Raw genomic sequence first — 24,378 nt, 5'->3', positions numbered from 1 at the left:
GAAAGTCCTAATTAGGGAACTCCTCTTTGCTGACGATGCTGCATTAACATCTCACACTGAATAGTGTCTGCAGAGACTCATCGACAGGATTGCGACTGCCTGCAACGAATTTGGCCTAACCATCAGCCTCAAGAAAACGAACATCATGGGACAGGATGTCAGAAATGCTCCATCCATCAATATTGGCGACCACGCTCTGGAAGTGGTTCAAGAGTTCACCTACCTAGGCTCAACTATCACCAGTAACCTGTCTCTTGATGCAGAAATCAACAAGCGCATGGGAAAGGCTTCCACTGCTATGTCCAGACTGGCCAAGAGAGTGTGAGAAAATGGCGCACTGACACGGAACACAAAAGTCCGAGTGTATCAAGCCTGTGTCCTCAGTACCTTGCTCTGTGGCAGCGAGGCCTGGACAATGTATGTCAGCCAAGAGCGACGTCTCAATTCATTCCATCCTCGCTGCCTCCGGAGAATCTTTGGCATCAGGTGGCAGGACTGTATCTCCAACACAGAAGTCCTTGAGGCGGCCAACATCCCCAGCATATACACCCTACTGAGTCAGCGGCGCTTGAGATGGCTTGGCCATGTGAGCCGCATGGAAGATGGCAGGATCCCCAAGGACACATTGTACAGCGAGCTCGTCACTGGAATCAGACCCACCGGCCGTCCATGTCTCCGCTTTAAAGACGTCTGCAAACGCGACATGAAGTCCTGTGACATTGATCGCAAGTCGTGGGAGTCAGTTGCCAGCGATCGCCAGAGCTGACGGGCAGCCATAAAGGCGGGGCTAAAGTGTGGCGAGTCAAAGAGACTTAGCAGTTAGCAGGAAAAAAAGACAGAAGCGCAAGGGGAGAGCCAACTGTGTAACAACCCCAACAACCAATTTTGTCTGCAGCACCTGTGGAAGAGTCTGTCACTCTAGAATTGGCCTTTATAGCCACTCCAGGCGCTGCTTCACAAACCACTGACCACCTCCAGCTGCTTACCCATTGTCTCTCGAGACAAGGAGACCAAAGAAGGAGGAGATAGTTATATCAACTATACCTTTCATATAGCAGAGTGCGAGTGTACTCACTAGAAAACAATAGAAGTAAGAGACATCAGCTGCAGCAGAGTCAAAAATTTGACTCTTTAAATCCTCAAATCAATAGCTATACAATAGCTTGTTCACAGCGGAGTCAAAAATTTGACTATTTAAATCCTCAAATCAATAGCTATACAATAGTTTGTTCACTTTTAATTAAAAATGTAACAAGCTATTGTATAGCTATTGATTTGAGGATTTAAAGAGTCAAATTTTTGACTCTGCTGCAGCTGCTGTCTCTTACTTCTATTGCTTTCCAGTGCTTACACTCGCACTCTGCTATATGAAAGATATGGGCAGTGTTCCAGCAAAATCCTACATTGTGCAAACAGTGCAGCCCAGTGCTATCCAGCAGAGGGAGCTTATAGCCCAACAAATAAATATTAGGGTGGTGTCTTGGCGTCCTCAACTGGCCTAACTACCAAGTTAAACACCTAAGGTTTTCATGAATGTTCTGCATATGTTTCATGCATTACAGCAGCAGTGAGCAGTGTAACCTAAAGATCTAGTGGCAAATACTTTTATTGTTTCTGCAAAGCAATTAATGGCTGATGTGCAGTAAGTTGAAGTGCTCACTTTGACCATTTTTGCTCTTGAGGTTTGCGAATTAGTGCTGGAAACTCAATATTAAACAGGAGTAGTTCAATGCCCAAAGTTTCCTTTTAAATTCTTCAGCAGTGTGGGACATATTTAAATCTTATGCATAGCAACATTTTTTTTTTTTTGCACTGTACAATCTTATATGGAAATGAACTGCTCTTAGTGTTTCAGTTCGTTAGAGGGTTCCAACTTATTTGTAAGCATGTGAGCAGTTATAATGACAAACACAGGAGATGATGAACATCATCTGTTGTTTCACAATCCTGCCATGCTTGCACTTGAACTCCACGAGCTCTGTTCTGGTTTTGTGTGGAGTGCAGCAGCGTCTGTCAGAGCAGAAACCACAGTATGTGGGTCTGTAAGCCTTAATACTTATGCAACTGTTGTACTCAAATTGGATTGATTGAGGTGCTCTTGTTGTTGGCTCACAAATTTTTCTTCTCTGAAAAAAAAAGACACGTCATATGATAAACAGAACACAACAATAAGCAATGAAATGTAATTATCTGGCTTGAAAATACATCTCACTTGTGGTTGTTAGTTCATTATACTGTCCAACAAGTGCAATTTCAAAGCAGCAAAAATACCAGAGACGTATTATAATTGCTAAATATCCCTTCATCTTCACACATGGCAATAGCTATCTACAGCATCTTCTACATAATGGAGCACTGTAACAAGGCAATGCAGAGCTTCACAAAAACAACCCAACTACTATACAGGCCTGGATTTTGCGGTCAGCAGCAAATGAAAGGCGCTAGCCGTTCATTATGCTTACACTTAGATTTTCTACAGGCTTTTGCACTGGAACATCCAGTTCCATTCTTATCTATCTAATCATAACCAGAGTATCACTTGCAATGGTTTCTCTTCCCGCTGCTGTAATGTTACCTCTCTTGTCTCCCAAGGATCTACACGGCTCCCTCCTATTTCTTATCTACATGCTGCCCCTCGGCGACATCATCTGAAAGCACAGTGGTAGTTTTCACGTGTACGCTGATGGCACCCAGCTCTACCTCACCACGAACTCTCTCAATTCCTCCACTTTTGCTAAATTATCAGACTGCTTATCCAACATCTAGTACTGGATGAGCAGAAATTGCCTCCAATTAAATATTGGGAAGATATGTGTCTTTGGTCCCCACTCCAAACTCAGTTCCCTAGCTGCCAACTCCATCCCTCCCCCTGACAACAGTCTGACACTAAACCAGACTATTCACAACCTTGGTGTCATATTTGACCCTGAGATGAGCTTCCAATCTCATATCGGTGCCATCACTAATGCCACCTATTTCCACCTCCATAACATCACCTGACTTTGTCCCTGCCTCAGCTCATCTGCTGATGAAGCCCTCATTCATGCCTTTGTTGCCTGTAGACTTGACTATTCTAATGCACTCCTGGCTGGTCTCCCACATTCTACTCTCTGTAAACCAGTGGTCATCCAAAACTTTGTTGCCCATGTCTTACTCTCAGCAAGTCCAATTCTCCCGTTACCCCTGTGCTCACTGGCCTACAATGACTCCCAGTCAAGCAATAGTCTTGATTTAAAAATTTTCATCCATGTTTTCAAATCCCTCCCTGGCCTCACCCCTCCCTAACTCTGTAATCCCTTCTGGTCCCACAGTCCTCTGAGATATCTGCACTCATCTAATTCTGGCCTCGAGTATGCCCGATTTTAATTGCTCCACTGTTGGTGGCCAAGCCTTCAGCTGCCTGGGCCCTAAGCTCTGGAATTCCCTCCCTAAACCTCTGACTCTCTACCTCTTTTTCTTCCTTTAAGACAGTGCTTAAAACCTAATTCTTTTGATCAAGCTTTTGGCCATCTGCCCCAATATCACCTTATGTGCCTCCAATTTTGCTTTATATTACTCTTTTGAAGCACCCGGAGACATTTTATTACGTTAAAAGGTGCCATATATAAATAGTTGTTGTCATTGGAACCTGCAGTGATCAGAAATCCAAAACAGTATGTCGCCCTTTACAGGGGATCTGGGACCCGTGTTCTCAGGACAAGCAACAGCATATGTCCTTAACCAATCAGATTGAAGAATCCTTACTGAGGCTTGGAAAGTTTGAACCAGGAAGTATAAGTTAGAAAAAAGTTAATTCAATGTCAAATCAGGTGCAGAATGTGAAAGAGAGTGGAAAAGAAGGATGGAATTGGGAGATAGAGTTAGAGGCAGAAAGAAAAAGTAAAAAAATAAGTTGTTTCCAAAAAAAAAATTGAAAGAATGAGACTTTATAAAAAGTTCATTTTCAATGCCATAGAGGGCGTTTAGCAGCAAATAAAACCTACCACATCATTAAAAATTAACTTACACTTGAATTGACAAGCCTTTACTTTTTCTGGCATGTTTAGTGGATACCCATCGCATATATGCCCCAACTTGATGCCCTTCCATGTATCTCAATGCCAAGTATCTCAGCCAGATACTATTATGGTGCAGCTTCTGGAGGATCAGTACAATTCAGACAGCAATATACTGACTTCTGCATTTAACTGTGCCACGTGCAAAAGTTGCTGTCTGATTTACTCTTTAATAACAGTGAGGCAATCAGGCTCTGATAGCTCATCATTACTTTTACTATAAAATCCAGGCCATTGGGTCTCTGCTCTGTAATTAGAAATGGGCTATCACAGATGAGCCAATGCTATCTTCCTTTGGCACTCATACAAACACGCATCCAGTCGGTTCTGATAACTATATAAACTCCTGTGTATGCTTTGGCTGCATCTATTGACACTGCAACACTAGAGTGAGCATTTCCCACACATGCAGTGCAGTGTCTGATATACCCATTGACATCTTAGGTAGCTGCCTGTAGCAAAGGTGGTGCTGATAATCACAGCATCCTTCATTCACAGAGAATCATATAACCACAGAGATAATGAGAGAGAGAGACTGGGGGCTGGGGAGTGGAGTGAGAGGGAAAAACTTGCGGGGAGAAAGAGACAGAGAATAATCGGATGGCACAGCTGCCTGCTGGCTTGAAAAGTGGCATGCCACAAGCATCCAGGCATTCATCTCTGCGTGATGACATCATCGCATACATACGCAGATTGATCTTGGAGCTGATATTGCCAAATACTCCTGACACCAGTTCTGATGACATCACCACCTGCTTTGCGCATGTGCAGAGTTTGTGCATATGCAAGTAAGACATCCCATTGGTGTCAGGAGTTAGTGTTATGCTTTTGTCTGAAGCCTTTGTTTAGGCAGCGAACACTCAACTTTAGGTGTATTCACACCTAATCTGTACTAATGCTTTGTCTTTCAACACACCATTAACATATTGTTTGCCTTTGCTCCGTGACCTTTTGGTCAGCTATGTGGCCTGATCCAATCTGCACCTTCTCCTTTGTTATCTCTTGCCCCACCCCCACCTCACTTGCTTATAACCTTTGACATTTTTAATATTTGTCAGTTCCGAAGAAGGGTCACTGACCCGAAACGTTAACTCTGCTTCTCTTTCCACAGATGCTGCCAGACCTGCTGAGTGATTCCAGCATTTCTTGTTTTTGACTCAACTTTCTATTGTTCTCTTGGTTTAGGTATAAGGGTGCTCATTCAATGCATATAATCAGTTTACGTGGAGCGCTATCCCAATAATTCAAACTCTTTCAACTACCAATGCAGTGCATAGCCCTTATTTAGGTTATAAAATCTTATTTTTCAAAAATGTATCAGTGTGCTTCATCAACAGCAACTTTATTGCTGAATAAATTACCAGCTGGTAAAAGATTTATTATTACTCACCATGTGAGCTTGTTTTGCATGCTCCAGTTGGCATGGTCTCACTATACAAAGTTGGCTTTGTGTTTCCAAAATACAACGATGATTCTTGTTGGAAATCCGGGTAGACACCCCTATCCCACAGCTCCTGGAACAGGCACTCCACTCGCTGCTTTGCTCTGGGCAGTTGGAAAGCATACTGGAGGGGTATCCTCCATTGAATACTTCTGGTCTGAATGCTGAAGATAAAATAAGCAATAATCTTAGTAGTTTTTTAATGGCTAATTTTTAAACAAACAAATGTATATATTTAGGCAGTCAACTAAGACAAGAACACTGCACATTTAAGTTTAATACTTTTACAAACCATTATATTATCACTGTAGGATGTAAATCAAAAAAATTCTGCTGGGAAATGTTAACACCAGCAAACTTTTAAAAAATTATTCATTCGTGAGATTTGGGCATCGCTGGCAAGGCCAGCATTAATTACCTATCTCTAATTGCCCTTGAGAAGGTGGTGAACTGCCTACTTGAACTGCTATAGTCTGTGTGATGAAGATACACCCACAGTGCTGTTAGGGAGGGAGTTCTGGGATTTTGACCCAGCGATGAAGAAACGATATATTTCCAAGTCAGGATGGTGTGTTGCTTGGCAAGGAGCTTGCGGGGGAGAGGGGGGGGTTTCCATGCACCTGCTGCCCTTGTTCATCCAGGTGGTAGAGGTTGTGGGTCTGGAAAGTGCTGTCGAAGCCTTGTCGAGTTGCTGCAGTGCATCTTGTAGATGGTACACACTCTGCCGCCATGGTGGGAGGGAGTGAATGTTTAAGGTGGTGGATGGGATGCCAATCAAGTGGGCTGCTTTGTCCTGGATGGTGTTGAGCTTCTTAGGTGTTGTTGAAGCTGCACCCATCCAGGCAAGTGGAGAGTATTCCATCACACGCCTGACTTGAGCCTTGTAGATAATGGACAGCCTTTGGAAAGTCAGGAGGTGAGTTACTTGCCACAGAATACCCAGCTTCTGATCTGCTCTTGTAACCACAGTGTTTATTTGGCTGCTGCAGTTAAGTTTTTGGTCAATGGTAACCCCGAGGATGTTGACGGTGGGGGATTCAGTGATGGTAATGCTGTTGAATGTCAAGGGGAGGTGGCCAGACACTCTCTTGTTGGAGATCGCCATTGCCAGGCACTTGTATGGTGTGAATGTCACTTGCTAAATGTTACTAGCTACATGATGGCTACACACACAAGAAAAAGTTCTGTTTTAGGCTCTCTTCCAAAGTTCTTCATTCATGCTCACTATAATAAGCAGCTCCAGTAGCCAGGCTCACACCACGTGAATGGACCATATAGTTCAGGCCAAAATAACGTGTGTTTATGGTTGATTTTGATGTATAGGCCTTACTTGCATGTCAGTGATCAGCTGTCCAGGCATTGGTAATATTGACATGCGGCCTAGCCAACCGAGAGGAGAGATTTTCAACTCAGACCTCCAGTGTTTACAAAGTGAATGCACCTCTGAAAAAGATATGATTTTGGTAACATAGTGGTTATGTTACTGGGCTAATGATTCAGAGACACGAGTTCAAATCCCACCAGGACAGCTGGGGAATTTAAATTCAGTTAACTAAATGAATCTGGATTAAAAATTCAGTTTCAATAATGGTGACCATTAAACTAATGGATTGTCATAAAAACACATCTGGTTCAATAATGTCCTTTAGGGAAGGAAATCTGCTGTCCTTATCAAGTCTGGCCTATGTGTGACCCAGAAATGGCCTTTGTAATGGCCGAGCAAGCCACTCAGTTATATGAACTGACTACAAGAAAACATCCTGCCAGATTCAGCCATGAATGGTGGTGGACAATTGAACAACTAACTGGAGGAGGTGGCTCCACAGATATCCCCATCCTCAATGATGAGGGAGCCCAGCACATCAGTGCAAAAGATAAGACTGAAGCATTTGCAACAATTTTCAGCCAGAAGTGCCGAGTTGATGATCCATCTCCTCCTGAAGTTCTCAGCAACACAGATGCCAGACTTCAGCCAATTCAATTCACTCCATGTTATATCAAGAAACAACTGAAGACACTGGATACTGCAAAGGCTATGGGTCCTGACAACATTCTGGCAATAGTACTGAAGACTCCAGAACTTGCTATTGCCAAGCTGTTCCAGTACAGCTGCAACACTGGCATCTACCCTGCAATGTGGAAAATTGCCCAGGTATATCCTGTATACAAAAAGCAGGACAAATCCAACTTCGCCAATTACCGCCTCATGAGCCTACTCTCGATCGTCAGTAAAGTGATGGAAGGTTTTGTCAACAGTGCTATCAAGCGGCACTTGCTTAGCAATAACCTGCTCAGTGATGCTCAGTTTGGGTTCTGCCAGGGCCACTCAGCTCCTGACCTCATTACAGCCTTGGTTCAAACATGGGCAAAAGAGCTGAAGTCAAGAGGTAAGGTGAGAGTGACTGCCCTTGACATCAAGGTAGAATTTGACCAAGTATGGCATCAAGGAGCCCAAGCAAAACTGAGGTCAATGGGAATCAGAGGGAAAACCCTCCGCTGGCTGAGTCATACCTAGCACAAAGGAAGATGGTTGTGGTTGTTGGAGGTCAAACATCTGAGCTCCAGGACATCACTGCAGGAGTTCCTCAGGGTAGTGTCATAGGTCCAACCATCTTTACCTGCTTCATCAATGACCTTCCTTCAATCATAAAGGTCGGAAGTGGGGATGTTCGCTGATGATCGCACAATGGTCAGCATCATTTGCGACTCCTCAGATATTGAAGCAGTCGGTGTAGAAATGCAGCAAGACCTGGACAATATCCAGGCTTGGGCTGATAAGTGGCAAATAACATTCATGCCACACAAGTGCCAGGTAATGACAATCTCCACTTGACATTACAATCACTGAATCCCTCACTATCAACATCCTGGGGGTTACCATTGACCAGAACCTGAAATGGAGTAGCCATCTAAATACCATAGCTACGAGAGCAGGTCAGAGGCTAGGAATCCAGTGGCAAATAACTCACCTCCTGACTCCCCAAAGCCTGTCCACCATCTACAAGGCACAAGTCAGGAGTGTGATGGAATACTCTCCACTTGCCTGGATGGGTGCAGCTCCAACAACACTCAAAAAGCTCAACACCATCCAGGACAAAGCAGCCCACTTGATTGGCACACCATCCACAAACATTCACTCCCTCCACCACCGAAGCAACAGTGTGTACCATCTGCAAGATGCAGTAACGCATCAAGGCTCCTTAGACAGCACCTTCCAAACCCATGACCTCCACTACCTAGAAGGACAAGGGCAACAGATGCATGGAAACGCCACCACCTGCAAGTACCCCTCCAAACCACACACCATCCTGACTTGGAACTAGATCGCTGTTCCTTCACTGTCACTGGGTTAAAATCCTGGAACTCCCTTCCTAACAGCACTGTGGCTGTACTTACCAAACATGGACTGCAGCAGTTCAAGGTGGCTCACCATCACCACCTTCTCAAGGGCAATTCGGGATGGGCAATAGATACTGTCCTAGCCAGTGACACCCACATCCCATAAATGAATTAAAAAAAAATAAAAACAGACAGACCACCTGGCATCAACCTAAGCACCGGACACGACAACAAGGACATACACAGCTGAGTCAATCCTGCACAGTCCTCCTCACTAACATGTGGGAGACGTGGGCAAAATTGGGTGACCTGGCTCACAGATGAGTCAAGTAACAGCCTAACATAGTCATACTCACAGAATCATACTTTTCAGACAAAAGTCCCAGACTCCATCACCATTCCTGGGTATTTCCCAACCCACTGGCAGGACAGACCCACCAGAGGTGGCAGCACAGTGGTTTACAGTTGGGAGGGAGTAGCCCTGTGAGTCCTCAACATTGCTTCCAGACCCCAGGAAATCTCATGGCATCATGTCAAACATGGGCATGAAAACCTAATTACCAGGGGGCACAGATTTGTGATTGGTAGAAGGATTAGAGGGGACATGAGGATGTCTGGGTGGGTGTCTGGAAATCACTGCCCGGATTGCTGGTGGAGGCAGAAACACTCAACTCATTTAAAAATGTCCCTGAAGCTGCACCTGAAGTGTGCTAACCTGCGAGGCTATGGACCAGGTGCTGGAAGGTGGGATTAGATTGGGCGACTAGTTTTTTCAGCTGACACAGACATGGGCTGAATGGCCTCTTTTTGTTGGTAATGAATTTTTCCCTCCCTCAGCTGATGAATCAGTGTTCCTCTATGTTGAACACCACTTGAAAGAAGCACTGAGCGTAGCAAGGACACAGAATGTACACTAGGTGGGGGCCTTAAATGTTCATCTCCAAGAGTGGCTCAGTAGCACCACTACTGAAAGAGCTGGCAGAGTGATTTCTCAGCATTCGCTGTATATTCTGTATCCCTTAGAAGTGCCAGTTCATTGTTTTTCCACTTGCTTCTCGTATCTACAAAATGTCACGAGCAAGATCTCCATGCTTCAATGCCATTGTGCTGAAGGTACTGTTGGTGCAGGTGCAGGAACTAAACAATATCCTCTTCCCAACGAATGGCACTAGGGTGCTGAAACATCCCTCTGAAGGGAGGTGAGTGCCCATGGAATTACCCTGAGCACACAGAACCGTAGAAAAGTTATGCCCAGAAAGAGGCCATTCAGCCCATCATGTCTGCACTAGTTGAAAAAACTAGCCATGGTTGTTGGGTACAGACAAATGCATAGGATGATTCACACAGCACTAACGAGCAGGAGCAGAAGACACTAGAAAGGGAAGCCCAGGATGTGGCTTTGCAGACCCCAAGCCCAGCTCCCAACTCTGCTGTAGAGGATCGAGATGCAAATCTCAGAGGCCCAGCCTACTGAAGATGACTCCAGGAATTGTCAGCAGTATTAGACAGCCTGCCTACACATTGCTACAGCATGTCCAGGACAGTGCAACAGTTCTATTCCAGCATGTATGGCAGTCTGCTGTCTACCATAGTATGTGTGGTCACCTCTGGCGATGCTGCAGCTTGGACTTATGAACAGGAGTCTACGTCACCAGCTTCGGGAAGCATTGATCTAAGTTCCAGGCTGCTTGGTATCCACTGGTTTCAACACATAGCTATGGGCTTCCAAAATGGTGGTGATTTCAAACAGTCACACTTTCACATCCCCAATCACAACCAGACCATCTCCAGCAAGGGCTTCTCTTCCTGACCTTGAATTGTTACCTCAAATCCATGAGGAATTGGTCCTTGGTCCCCTCATCTTCCATATCTACATGCGGTTTCATGACAAAATCATCTGCTGGCATATCTATCCCTGTAACCTCCTTCAGCCTTAGGTTCCCCACCACGCCCACTTCAGAACTTTGTTTCTCCGAGCATTATCTCCCTGCTTTTACCCCACCAGGGTTTTGTCTGCTTCAAGGCGTTTCGGCCCCACACTCTAATTTTCTCCTTAAACCCCTAAGCCTTAGAAGCTGCTCCTTTAAGGCCCTCCTTAAAGCTATGGTCACATTTTTGAGCACACTTCCTAATATCTCCCTTTGTTTCAATATTCATTTTTGTCTGATTATGCCTCTGAAGCTCCTTGCACTGTTTTTCTTTATTAAGAAGTGTTATACAAGTGCAAGTTGTTGTTATAATGTTTGTGCTATATGAAATATTTACCAAAAAAGCAGCTGGTATTTCAATTGCGAACATGGTTGGGCTTTTGCCATTCCAGCCATATTGATTCAGGTTATAAAGATTACTACCAATCCTAATTCAGTCAAAATCATTTCATCCTTGTCTATTCTTGCTCCCACACATTAAAGATGGATGAAGTATTGGCTATCATTCAAGACTATCTGTTTGATTATTTTGTGTTATGAAGACGTTTAAATGGTATACTGAACCAGCTAAGTATGGCTTAAAGCACTGGTGAGTACTGAACTTATCAAGCATGCCTATACCAGTCATTTGAGCTGCCAATCAAATCAATCACAATAACCAGATTCCACTGTTCTTGTAACACGAGGGTTGCGGTATAAACCAAGGGTATTATTTGCACAAGAGCTCTCAATAATTACCTGCCAAGGCATTGCCAAAAATACCATTGTCTTGCTTCTCACATATCCATTGAGGACAGCATTCTCCTGGGATCTCAACACGTTTTGGGTAAGGGCAGTCTGGACCAGGCAGACGGACATCTTCACTACAGCGTGGGATACAACCAATTCCTCCATCTGAGCACCAACAGTGATATTTACAGCTGGGCTGGAATACATCACCATCCTTATAGATCACCCCATTGAATTCACATGTTTCAGCTTCAAGTGCTAGACATAATTCAAAAGTGTTCAAAATTCATATCTCATTTACACTGAACTTCACTGTAATATAGTTCAATATGTTCAAAAATATATTACATAGTCCATGTCACTTCACTGATTTACATTAGAATATATAATAGCCAATATTTTGTAATCACTGATATTACACTTACACTTGCCCACAGAACTTCAATGGGAATTTGCACTGGAACCTGCAGTGATTCCGAGTCAAAACAGTGCAGTGTCCCCTACAGGATACTTGTGGCCTATGTGAATAAGACAAGCACTGTGTATCTTATTAACCAATCAGATTGAAGAATGCTCAATCAAATTAGATTGAGGTGGGCAGAGTCTGAACCAGGAAAATGTAAACTGGAATATTTAATTCAATGCCAAATCATGTACAGAAAGTGAAACGGAGGGGGAAAAAGGACGGGATTAAGAGAGAGAAAAAAGAAAAAAAGTTTTTTTTTAAAAAGTCTCCAACAATAATTCTAATATGAAGGAATTTGACTTCACACTTGTGAAAGTTAACTTTCAGTGTCAGAGTGATTGTTTGGCAGTAACAAAGACTTATTACGCCATTAAAATTCAACCTACATTCGAATGAAAAGGCCCTTTTTTTCTGGCGAGTTTAGTGGATAAGTATCTATTCCATGTGTTTTAATGGTGAGTCTTTTTGTGAGAGATCTTTAATGTGCAGCTTCCAGAGGAGGTCATCTTAGACAGCAATTTCCTGATTTTCACATTTAACTGTACATGTATATTTACCGGATATTGCTGTCTGATTTATTCTTTTAATAACAGTGGGCCCTGAGAGGCTCACCATTATTTTTACTGCAAAATCTGGGCTGTTATTTGTTTTAATATTCTTTGACAAGATATTGGCCTGGATGTTGCAGTAGGAACAGTGAGGCTATCCGTGTTCCCAGTTATCATGGAGTAACTTGGACAGTAAATTCTAGTGTCCACAGATGCGAAGTGAAACACAGAAATCCAGAAAATTGTTGTCCAATTTGCCCTGCTCCTCCAGAAGATTCACTATACAGGTATCTTGCTGAGAGACTCAAGATTAACATACATGAAAAAGCATGAAGTTGCAGGACTTACCCACTAAGTAAGCCCACAGAAAATATCAGGGTTTGTCCATTCAAGTGCAAGTGAATTTTTAATCTTTAATATTAACAAACAGCCTCTCTAGAGCTGCAAATTTACTTCTACAAGTGTGGAGCCTCATTCCTTCAGATTTTAATTACTGATGGAGATTTTAAAAGAATTTTTTCAAAAAAAAATTTCTGTCTTTTTATCTCTCTCTCCCTTAATCCCATCTTTCTTTCTCTCTATTTCATTTGCTGTGCATTGTTTCACATTAATTATTCTAATTTATACTTTCTGGTTTAGACTCTGGGCTGGATTTTAACTGAGTTATGAATGAGCAAAAATTGGGCCCACAATGAGACTCTCAGTGAGGAGTCTTCAATCTGGGTAGTTGAGCAGACACACTGTTGGTGTCCCTGCTTACACAGGTCCCACATCCCCTGTAGAGAGCACCATGCTCTTTTTGACACCTGCTAACTGTATGTTGCCACTCAAAAGCCCACAAAAAAAGTCTGTGGACATCTATTAGTGGACTGAATGGAGAATGTCATTTGTTCTCTGCTGACAACAAAATCCAGGCCATACCAAAGTCGAAATCCTCATTTATCTCTTGCATATCTGCAAATCTGTGCACAGAAAAATGCATGCATGATTCAACTTTGCGCATAATAACGTTTTTGTATCACAAAAGGAAGAATTTGCATTTCTATTGCAATTTTCACAATGTCTGGGCATTCCAAAGTGCTTCACAACCATTGGTGGCTATGCCTTCAGCTGCCAAGGCCCTAAGCTCTGGAGTTCTGCACGATCCCCTGACTCCCACCATCTTACAAACCTTCTTTCCTCCTTTAAGATGCTCCTTAAAACCTACCTCTTTGCCCAAGCTTGTGGTCATCTGCCCTAATATCTCCTAATGTTGTTTGGTGTAAAGTTTTGTTTAACACTCCTGCGAAGTGCATTGGGATGTTTTATCATGTTAAAGTCACTAGAAAAATACAAGTTATTTTTGTTAAGTGTTGTCATATGTAGAGTGATTTAGGAACAAATAGTTGCACAATGATTAAAACATGGCACCTGTTCTGTTGATATTTTTGACTTTGTTTCTATATATCAATGCACACAGAAGCAAACAGAATTATGGCTGGAGAGCTGGCTAAAATAAGTTCTCTGACAGTCAAACAAAACTCCCATCCGTCCACCAGATTTATGAACGAAAATTGTAGTGTTTCCAGATCCATGCTGATTCTGGTATTTAATGGAAATTCCAGATTAAATACTGATACAGACAGAAAAATTGTAAACCTTACTGTGTGTTTGGCCTGCTTTTAAAATAGGCACCAAGATTCTCTGAGAATATCTTGTTTCTTCTTTGGCCTCCTTGTCTCGAGAGACAATGGGTAAGCGCCTGGAGGTGGTCAGTGGTTTGTGAAGCAGCGCCTGGAGTGGCTATAAAGGCCAATTCTAGAGTGACAGGCTCTTCCACAGGTGCTGCAGATAAAATTGGTTATCGGGGCTGTTACACAATTGGCTCTCCCCTTGCGCTTCTGTCTTTTTTCCTGCCAACTGCTAAGTCTCTTTGACTCGCCACACATTAGCCCCACCTTTATATATATCGTGATTAGTTCATCAAAAAAATGGTTCAATGCTGATGCTGCAGTGGAGTACTGAGGGAGTGTTGCACTGGCAAAGGTGCCATCTTTCAGATGAGCTGTTAAAATGCTGAATGCCCCCTCAGGTAGACGTGAAAGATCCCATGGCACTATTTTGAAGAAGAGCAGCTGAGTTATCCCTGGTGATCTGGCAAATATTTACTCCTCAATCAACATCTCAAAAATAGATTATCACATTGCTGTTTGTGGGAGCTTGCTGTGCGTGAAATGGCTGCCACTTTTCCTAAACAACAATGACTACACTTCAAAAGTGCTTTGAGATGTCCAGTGGTATTGAAAGGTGCTATATTAATGCAAGTCTTTCTTTCTTTATCCTCTGTAAACTGGAGGTCATCCAAAACTCTGCTGCCTGTGTCCTAACACACACCAAGTCCCATTCACCAATCACCCCTGTGCTTGCTTACTTACATTGGCTCCTGGTCAAGCAATGCCTTGATTTTAAAATTCTCAGCCTTGTTTTCAAAGCCCTCCATGGCCTCACCCTTTGCTATCTCTAATCTCCTCCAGCCCCACAACCTTCTGGGATATCTGCACGCTAATTCTGGCCTCTTGAGCATCCCCGATTTTAATCATTCCACCACTGGTGGCCATGCCTTCATTTGCCCACTCGACCCCAAGGTCTGGAATTCCATCCTTACATCTCTCTGCCTCTCTTTTCTCCTTTCAGGCACTCCTTAAAACCTACCTCTTTGATTGAGCTTTTCGTCATCTGTCCTAATATCTCATGTGGCTCAGTGTTATATTTTGTTTTATTATGCTCTGTGAAGCACCTTGGGACATTTTATTACTTTAAAAGGTAGATGTTTTTTTAAAATCTCTGTTTAAAAGCTAAGGGTGGGGGGGGGGGGGGTGGGGTCTGTGTGTCTTTAAGACAGAGAAGTTTTTATATTCTCTGGGAACAGTGTGTGTGAGCTACAAGCCTGTTCATAAGCAGCAGCAAGAAGTGGTCACATGCTGTATTGTATCAGATTGACTGTGTGTAAAGACTGGCTAGAACCAGTTTGATCTGGCAGACCAGGGAAGCAGCTCTCCTTGAAGGATTTTTCTCTCTCAGCAGAAAATCTACATTGGCCTACAGGCTGTGTTTTGCCTAAAGAGGAAAAGACCCCTGGAAAGGAATCTTTGCATTGTTGGAGGTAGCAAATACCTTTTTACTCCAGTCTCTAAGAAGTCTCTGCCTCAGGAGTGACTTTCTGTTTCCTTTTGTATTTGAGAGTTCTGGAATTCTCAGTAAAGTTTCTACTGATAGACTGCTAACTCAAAATCTAAATAGACTTGTCGTTATACTTCTTGTTGAAAGATCTGAGAGACGCCTAATGCAGCCAAAGTGCCTTGAACACCTATCCATTACAGTCTGTTCATCAACTTGCCTGGAGACTTCGAGTGGCATCTGACTATTTGACTGTAGGACACCTCAGTGATCCGGGAAAGTAACCAACCAGGACTTCCAACCCAGTTGTTTTATTATTCTTAAGAAACAGCATTTTAGAACTGGTTAACCATTGGTTTTTTGAATGTGTGTGTGTGTGCGCATGAGGGTTAGGAGGAATAAGAAGTTATAAAGTTTTTTCAAACATAGATTTCTCAGTATTGTTCAAGATTTAGTTTATTAATAAATATAGTTAATTTGTTGTTGTTTAAAGATACCTGGTTTGTTGTGTTTTATTCTGGGGTTTAATAAAGTGTTTAATTTGGCCAATTTCTGGTAGGTGGGAAACTTTAATAATATGCTGTGACCTGTGCAATAATGGGACTGAATTGACAGTGCATTGCTCCCACCTTGATCGTAACATATTAATTGGGGGCTCGATCATCTGGGATCCAAATCCAATGGCAATTTTATGAATTATAAAGGGGAGTAATAATTTGAAAGAGAAAAAATAAAAGGAACCAGGTTTCTTGTATAATAGGGTAAAGGCTGTACCATCAGAATGGCATTAGCAGTTGCAGCAGTTTTTCTGGGAAAGGAGAATGTATCTCTCAGTAACTTGACAACTTTAACCAAGATTAAACTAAAAGATTTGGCAACAAGTTGGGTTTGGAATTGAAATCGTACTTTAAAAAGCAAAGATAATTGATGTTATAGCCCAAAATCTAAAATTGGAGGAAGAGGATGATGCACTAGAATTGGCTAAAATTCAGTTACAGTTGAGGCAACTGGAGCTTCAACAGGAAAAATAAAAAGCAATAGAAATGGCAAAACTTGAGGCTGAGAAAGAATTAAGAAAACTTGAACTTGAGAGAGAAAGTAAAAGAGAAGAGAGGTGTCATGCTAGGCCCCCACCTGCCAAGAATGAGGCACATTGATTTTAAACTGTTACTGGAGTGAAGAAAGGACTTGTTCAACAGATCAGCCGTGGCTGGAAAACATATTTGCATATTAACAGACAGTGCTTGGAAGGACAAAGCACCATTCCCTGACACATTCAACCCACAATGGACCTTGATCACCAGGTATTGTGTGTAAGAGGAGCATTCCAGAGACTGCTAAGGTGATACAATCGAGGACTGGTTAGTCAAGCTGGTCACATGACTAGCAAGCTGTTCCAGGGTCTTTTGAACCCTAGCCACAGAGTTTGAACTCAGAAATTACTGTTTGCTCCTGGACTGAGAAGATCTCTCCTGTCTGCTCCCATCTCTTTCTCACAAGCCTCTGAATCCACTGAAGACACATGAACCCCACGAGGGAAAAGTCTCCTACAGCAGACAAGGTTTCAGAAGAATACTGGGTCCCAGTGAAAAGCAAGATCTACCTACAATGAAGGACTCTTCAGATATTGCCTCAAATCTTTCAACTTTATATTTTTCTTTTGCTCTTTTCTGTCTCCATTTGCATGCATGTGTCGCATATGCGTGGGCATGTCGTGTATCCGTAGGCATCAACCGAATTAGAGTTTAAGTTTAATAAATTTCAACTTTTCTTCTTTAAACTTAAGAAAACCTGTTTGTGCTGGTTTCTTTGCCTTATAATTGGAAAGCAGTGAACAAGGATTTACCAAGAGGGAGCTAAAAACATGGTATGTTTAAAATTAAACCTTGTTACAGTAAGACCAGATGAAGGCTGAGAGGGACCCCTAGACACCTTTCTCACTTGTTCATAACAGAAGGAATTTAGGTTAAAAGAGATGGAACCAAGACAAAGGGGTAGTCTTGAATCCAGGGAAAGTTCTGGTCAGGAAGAATCTGAATTTAGCCCAGGACCCAGCAAAAAGCAGTTTAAATTCATACAAGCTCTTCCGAAGTTTGAGAAATCGGGAAGAGGCATTTTTCATATCTTTTGAAAAGAATAGCCAAACAAATGAAATGAACGAAGGAAAGCCAGACACTGCTTATGCAAAGCAGGTTAATGGGCAGAGCTCATGAAGTTTATGAGCAAAAGAGGCCTCTCAGATTATGAGATGGGGAAAAAGGCTATTCTCGCTGCATACAAGTTAGTCCCTGAAGCTTACCATCAGAAGTTTTGGAACTTTTGGCTGGGCAGACATTTGTAAAATTTGAAATGGTGAAGCAAATTAAATTTGACCGTTTGATACAGGCATTAAAGATGGAAGTCACATATGAGAACATTAGAGAACTGATTCTCTTGGAAGAGTTTAAAAATTCAGTAGTGAGAACTCATGTAGATAACCTGAGTTTTAAAAGCTAGGCAAGCAGCGGAAATTGCTGATGATTTTGAGCTTGTGAATATGCCAAAACCTTTTGTCAGTCACCCCCAATAAACCAGAGAAGGATAGAAAGTGGGAGAGTGAATGGAAAGCAAGTAGCCAGAGTCAAGAAGGAACAGCTGGGAATACCCCAGGATCACCACCTCAGGCCAAAAAGGAAGGTACTGAGGGTAGAAGTGAGGTCCGCGAGCTGAAGTGTTATCATTGCCACAAAATGGATCATCTTCATTCAGAATGCTGAAAGTTGCGAGGTAAACCCATAGGATTTGTTGGGTACACAATGCTAATGCAGAGAAAAGAGCTCCGAGTCACCAGGCACGAGTTGGCTGGAGCCAGGCTGAGGTGAAAGGGTCGCTTATCAGCCAGCTCCCAGAGGGCAAGGTCGCAGACGAGTTCTGTTGCATGGGACTCAGATGACGACTTTGATGGGGTGGCATACAGGAGAGCACTGATGAATATGCACACTGCGATGCTTGTTACATTGGCATGCTTGCCAGACAGCTTCCTGCCACTGTCAAGGAGCATGGAGGAGTCCGGCTTCAACATGGCACAAGGCATTGCACAGAGAATAAGCCCATCCTTTCCACTGTAGAAATAGTGGCCAACTCCATGACAACACTAAAATAAAAGCAAAATACTGCGGATGCTGGAAATCTGAAACAAAAACAAGAAATGCTGGATTCACTCAGCAGGTCTGGCAGCATCTGTGGAAAGAGAAGCAGAGTTAACGTTTCGGGTCAGTGACCCTTCTTCGGAACTGACAAATATTAGAAAAATCACAGATTATAAACAAGTGAGGTGGGGGTTGGGCAAGAGATAACAAAGGAGAAGGTGCAGATTGGACCAGGCCACATAGCTGACCAAAAGGTCACGGAGCAAAGGCAAACAATACATGACAACACTAATGGGCTCAGCTGCGATGCAGTGTCCGGTGGCTGCTGTCTCAGCTTCCACTGCACTACAGGCAGGAATCACCCAACGTCTCAGTGCTCCAGTTGAAGCTCAGGCTGAGGTCATGAGATCATGTATGCTACCATGGAGGCTCAGCCTACAGCCATCATGGCTACACATCTCAGTACTTGATAGGGCATGCATGCCCTTGCAGCAGTCCAGCAATCTGTCCTTTCAGCTGTTTACTAGGATTGCTGAGGTGCTGTCCCATGGGAGTGGCAGTGGTCTCATGAAACACAAACCTGCTGTCCTCTTTCAGGATGACAGCATTCATGCTCCTACCATTGTCACTCTGCCAATCCCTTACTGTTCCCTGTCAGCCAACCAGCCCAGACTGCTGCCACCCATGTTGAGGTGGCGCAGTCTGAAGCCAGGCTCGCAGCAACTTGAGGGTGTCTTGCAAGGCCATCTGCAGTCTCCCCCAGTGAAAATCAACAGATTTCCACCAGCCATGCTGCAGTCACTGGTGTAACACTGTGTAGGAACACTAGGCCAGGCAAAGGCACACAGAAGACAGGCATTAAAAGAATGCACAATGGTGAATTATTCAGTTTAGTTTGTATAATTGGAGTGTGTTGTTCAATAAAGATGTTAATGGAAAGGTTTTGGTTGGTGGCTTTTACAGTAGGATGTTGGCCAAGCAGATGCTGTGATGGGACATGTCAGAGGGATGGAATGTTGAGGAATGGTGGATCCATGGTTGTAAAGGGAGGTTGTCCTATGGGAACTGGAGTCTGAGCAAATGCTCTCAGGACAACCCATCTGGAGTGAAAGTGTCCAGGATGCATCCTCTCTGCCTCTTCCTCCTTGTCTTCCTCCTCATACTCCCAATGTAGCCTCCATATTTCTGGTGGCAATAGCTGTGCCCTCAGGACAGCGATGTTATGGAGGATGCAACAGACCATCAGGAACTTGAACACATGTTCTAGTAATACTGGAGGGCTCCCTGTAAGCCTTCCAAGCATTGATAGTGTTGCTTCAACACTGCTCCACAATGTTCATGGTGGCTCCATGGTTCTCGTTATACACCCGCTGTCCTCACATGGTCAGGTAGAGGAGTTGGGGGTGGGCAGTGATCATCAGTCACGTGTACAGGTGCCAGCCTCTGATGAAAGTTCACAGACCTGAAACATTAACTCGGTTTCTTTCTCCGCAGATGGTGCCAGATCTGCTGAGTATTTTCAGCACTTTGTTTTTATTTCAGCCATCCTCTGGTTGTTCTTGGAGGCACAAAGATGGTGGGAACAGCAGGCTGCCTGAAAATGAAGGCATTGTGGCTGCTGCCAGGATAGTGGGCATTTAGCAACATAATGTACTGTGCATAGCCACCTACCAACTGCACATTCATTGAGTGGTAGCCCTTACAGTTCTTAAACCTCACCCTGTTGACATAGGGGCCCGCAGAGCCATGTGCGTGCAATCAATGACACCCCTGCACCATCGGGAATCCTACTATCCTGGCAAAGCCACGTAACCTCTCATCCTGCTTCTCCCTGCCGAGGCAGTAAACAATGTATTCGCCTCTCCTGGAATAGACAGCCTCTGTCACCTCCAGGATGCACGATGGACAGCGTACTAGAAGATGGTGTATATGTCACCCGCTGTTGCCTGGATAGATCCAGATGCAGAAATGTTCAATGTCATTGTGAGCTTTTCAGCCACTGGCAGCACTGTCCGTGCCCTGGTGACCACCTCCTTGATGAACCAGAGTCACCTCAGGTGCTGCTCCTTGATTAAGTGAAAGTAAGAGAAGTGTTCTCAAAAAGAAAAACTATGGTGGATAGGGCCTTCTGTGCAGAGCCCTCCTCCTCCTCCCACTTTGCAGGCCTTCCCCTCAGCAACCTCTGCTCCATTTCCTGGTCATGCTGCATACCCAGGGGAATTGTAACCAGAGCCTCCATACCTGGTGTAGAGTAAAGTCACCATATTCTGTGGCCTGACAAAGTATGCAGCAGCTCACCATAAAACCTCCAAAAACAAGCCACATCACGTCCACAAACTTTGCCTCAACAGAAATAAATCAAAGGACCTCACCTGCTAACTGGATGCCTGGTCATTTTAAAAAAGGCAAATGTTCAGCTGAGATTAGCACAGGTATTCAGTGCATATGCAGAGACTAAGTTTCTGAAATGTGCATGAAATCAGCCAGAACAGCTGAAGAGAGGACCTCTCCTGACATTTCTGGTGCCGTGCATGGCATGCCCAACATGGGCGACATGCAGGCTGTGCTGGAATTGACCAGAAGCATGGACCCCCATGCCATTTTCAGCCTTTGGGCCTTCTGCAGCACCAGCAGCAGTGGCGATACGGACCCCACTTTTGCAGCCTTTGTTTTTTTCAGTCATGCCCAGTGCTAACAGTAACAGTTTGCCATCCTAAAGAATTGTTCTATTGTGCACGTTAGTGAACAAACATATTCAATATTTGTGTTGATGTGCTTTGTAATGCAGTCTATGTTGGAAAAGCCAAGCATGGACTGGGTGACCATTTTGCCAACCTCTTCATTCTCTTCAAACGTGTGATCTTCACCTCCCTGTAACTCATTGGGCTGGATTTTCCCAGGTGTATTGCGATCTTGAAATTGGTCTCAATTCTGTGTCAGGAACCTGGAAGTGGCTGTGGTTGGATATCAGGCATAATCTTCCCGAAGGCAGCTGATTAAGAAGCCGCCTCCGGGATCCCCACTCAATAGTGGATAGCGATCAAACCAGGGAAGCGGGAGGACCAATCAGAAGGCCCGCTGCAATGTCAGGCTGGCAGCTGCACTGGTAGAGGTGGGCGCTGATGAGGCAGGGAGGCAAGTGCAAGGGTGCATCAACATTGATGCACTCTTCAACACCTTCTGCAGATTTCTTTTTATTCATTCACGCTGTGAGGGCATCACTGGCTAGGCCAACATTTATTGCAGATCCCTAATTGCCCTCGAGAAGGTGGTGGTGGTGAGCTGCCTTCTTGAATCACTGCAGTCCTAGAAGTACACCCACAGTGCTGAAAGGAAGGGAGTTCCAGGATTTTGATCCAAATGTTAGCTTGAAGATGGCCATTGGTGTGGCGGGGTATTTTGGCCGCAGCAGTGTCCTAGCGGTGCCTTTATTGGGGCTCTGCACATGGCTGGGCGGGGGCTCTGATGGCAGGAAGATCCTATCTGCATCTGAAAATGGCCCCTAATTGGGCCTTTAAGTATTTGGCTGCCGACTTTCTTCCCCGCCCACTGGTAGGAAGTATCCCCCTGGTGTCTTCCCCCTATTTTCTCGGTGCTCCCTCCTCCAACCCTGTCTCCATGGATCCAGGAAAATTCAGCCCATTATTTCAACTATTCTCATTGAGCAGGAATCATGCACTCATCCATTGAATGGCAAGACAAAGATTGCACTCAATCTCTTCACCAACTGCATTTCCCAATCTAACCCATCCAGCAGCTGAAGATCCCTTCCTCCAGCCAAAGATATTGGATTACTGAATCAGTGGCAGAGTTGGCTTGTTTCTGATCTTCCAGTGCCAGGAATGTCCTCTTGGAGCCACCTCAACCCATAGAGACCTACCTCCTGAAGCAGGATAATCACTTGCTGCTCAAATTAAATTTAGTGGATGTCATAAAAAGACGAAGCTGCGTCTGCTGATTGATCTTAAAAGAACTAACACTATCGTTAAATGTAACTGAAAACACCTGATTTACATGAAAAAGTCAGAAGGTATTTAACTATTATAGCATGCAAATTTATAGCAATTAAATTCAACATTGCACCATTAGCTTGACACTCAGCTAGTTAGTGTAAGAAGCAGTTGGTGGTGGGTTGGCAGTCTATAAGCACATGATGCAACGGGCCGAAGGACTTCCAATTAAGAATTACTTTTTATTGATAAGTAAACTTACAGGTACATATCCCTCTGGTCCCAGAGTAGCTGATGCTGTGATCACAGAACAGATGCTGATGGGGATCGCACACGTCCAACCTGGTGCAATATTCTCCCAACTGCTTCGCACAAACCCGGCAGCAACCGCAAGCATCCACAACCAGAGGGGCTCCAGGGGGACAGCGGGGCAGAACCCGTTGACAGCGACAGGGGTAGGGGCAGAGCTGGGCACCAACCTGCGGGACAAGACGGCAGTCATCAAAATATCGTCACTGAGGAACCGCGTGTCCTGGACACTGAGGCGGAGCTGTGGGCAGACAGTTGGACTTCATACACTTCTGAGCTGAGTAACACCAGCACTATTATTGGAACATCAGAGTGAGAGAATGGGCAAAGTGGAGAACATCTCTTACTTCCAGATCCACATTCCCCGATATTGTGTTGTTCTTGAGTGTATTCTGAATTACAATATAAACAGAGGAGGGGGAGGGGGGAATGCTAAAAAAAATAAATTAAAACCAATCCAGTAAACCAGACCAATACATCAATTATTCTCTGTTGTCACCATTATTGAAAAAATGCATTAGGCTGGACCTCGCCCCGGCTCGAATAAAATACAAACTATTGACATCCACCAGAAAAAAAAGTATTTCATTTTCTTCCCCGAGAATCTGTTGACATGGGGCAATAACTTAAATAAACTATTACGTTCTCTAATGCAGTATATATTTGTGCAAAATAAGACCACAAATTGGTTTTTCCTCACCTTGCATGCAATGCACAAGATATAAAAGGTTAACGCGCTATCAGCCCAGAGATTCCTCATGGTGTTTCTGCGCTGTCTGTTCGAAGCGGTAATGTGCAGATTCCTGCAAAGCTGCTTTGTTTTTAAACTTTGCAGCCTCTCGCGAGTTGGGAAGTAGCGGTATTTATAGGCAGCAGTGACGTTAATCGCAGACTGGACGGCAAACAGAGACAACTCTGGAACACCACCAACTTTGTCCTAATTCCGGATGCCATCTGACATTTTGACATTCGCCAACATGAGCTCCAATTAGTTATTGAATAACAGTTAAAGAGCCAAATAGAAAGTTGCGTTGTTTCCCTAACTCCTCCCGCTGTCCTGGCTGTTCGACAAATCAGCATTCTGACTGGATGTGTCAATTACAAATTGTATTTGACAACAAATCGATTGATACGCGTTATGTAGAATGAATGACTTGTTGCTGAACATGTACCCAGGACCTCAATAATGATTGTTGCCTATGTTTTGCTTGGCCAATAGGAGTGGCCATCAACAGAAAAACAATTCTGCATGTGCTCTCTTATTTTCAGAATGCACAAGTAAATCGAATACTTCAAACAGAAGCCTAGTTTCAACAAAAGAAACTCCTA

At 43.9% G+C, this 24,378-nt stretch overlaps 1 protein-coding gene across 2 annotated transcripts; it reads right to left on the bottom strand.

The window, feature by feature from the left end:
- Positions 1-1,340: 1,340 nt before the first annotated feature.
- LOC137378469 (CCN family member 2-like) lies at positions 1,341-23,872 on the bottom strand. Of its 2 annotated transcripts, none has more exons than XM_068048799.1 (5): positions 23,750-23,872; positions 23,003-23,219; positions 11,502-11,750; positions 5,446-5,660; positions 1,341-2,126 (listed from the first exon to the last, which is right to left on the bottom strand). In XM_068048799.1, the coding sequence occupies exons 1-5, from the start codon at positions 23,807-23,809 to the stop codon at positions 1,875-1,877; spliced, it is 993 nt and encodes a 330-aa protein (XP_067904900.1). In that variant the 5' UTR covers positions 23,810-23,872; the 3' UTR covers positions 1,341-1,874. The 2 variants fall into 2 exon arrangements, with proteins under 2 accessions (XP_067904900.1, XP_067904901.1); XM_068048800.1 differs by having other exon boundaries at positions 11,502-11,657.
- Positions 23,873-24,378: the final 506 nt, after the last annotated feature.

Source organism: Heterodontus francisci, chromosome 16 (assembly GCF_036365525.1).
Source record: "Heterodontus francisci isolate sHetFra1 chromosome 16, sHetFra1.hap1, whole genome shotgun sequence".
NCBI classification, from domain to species: domain Eukaryota; kingdom Metazoa; phylum Chordata; class Chondrichthyes; order Heterodontiformes; family Heterodontidae; genus Heterodontus; species Heterodontus francisci.
This window is presented reverse-complemented; position numbering and strand designations above follow the sequence as displayed.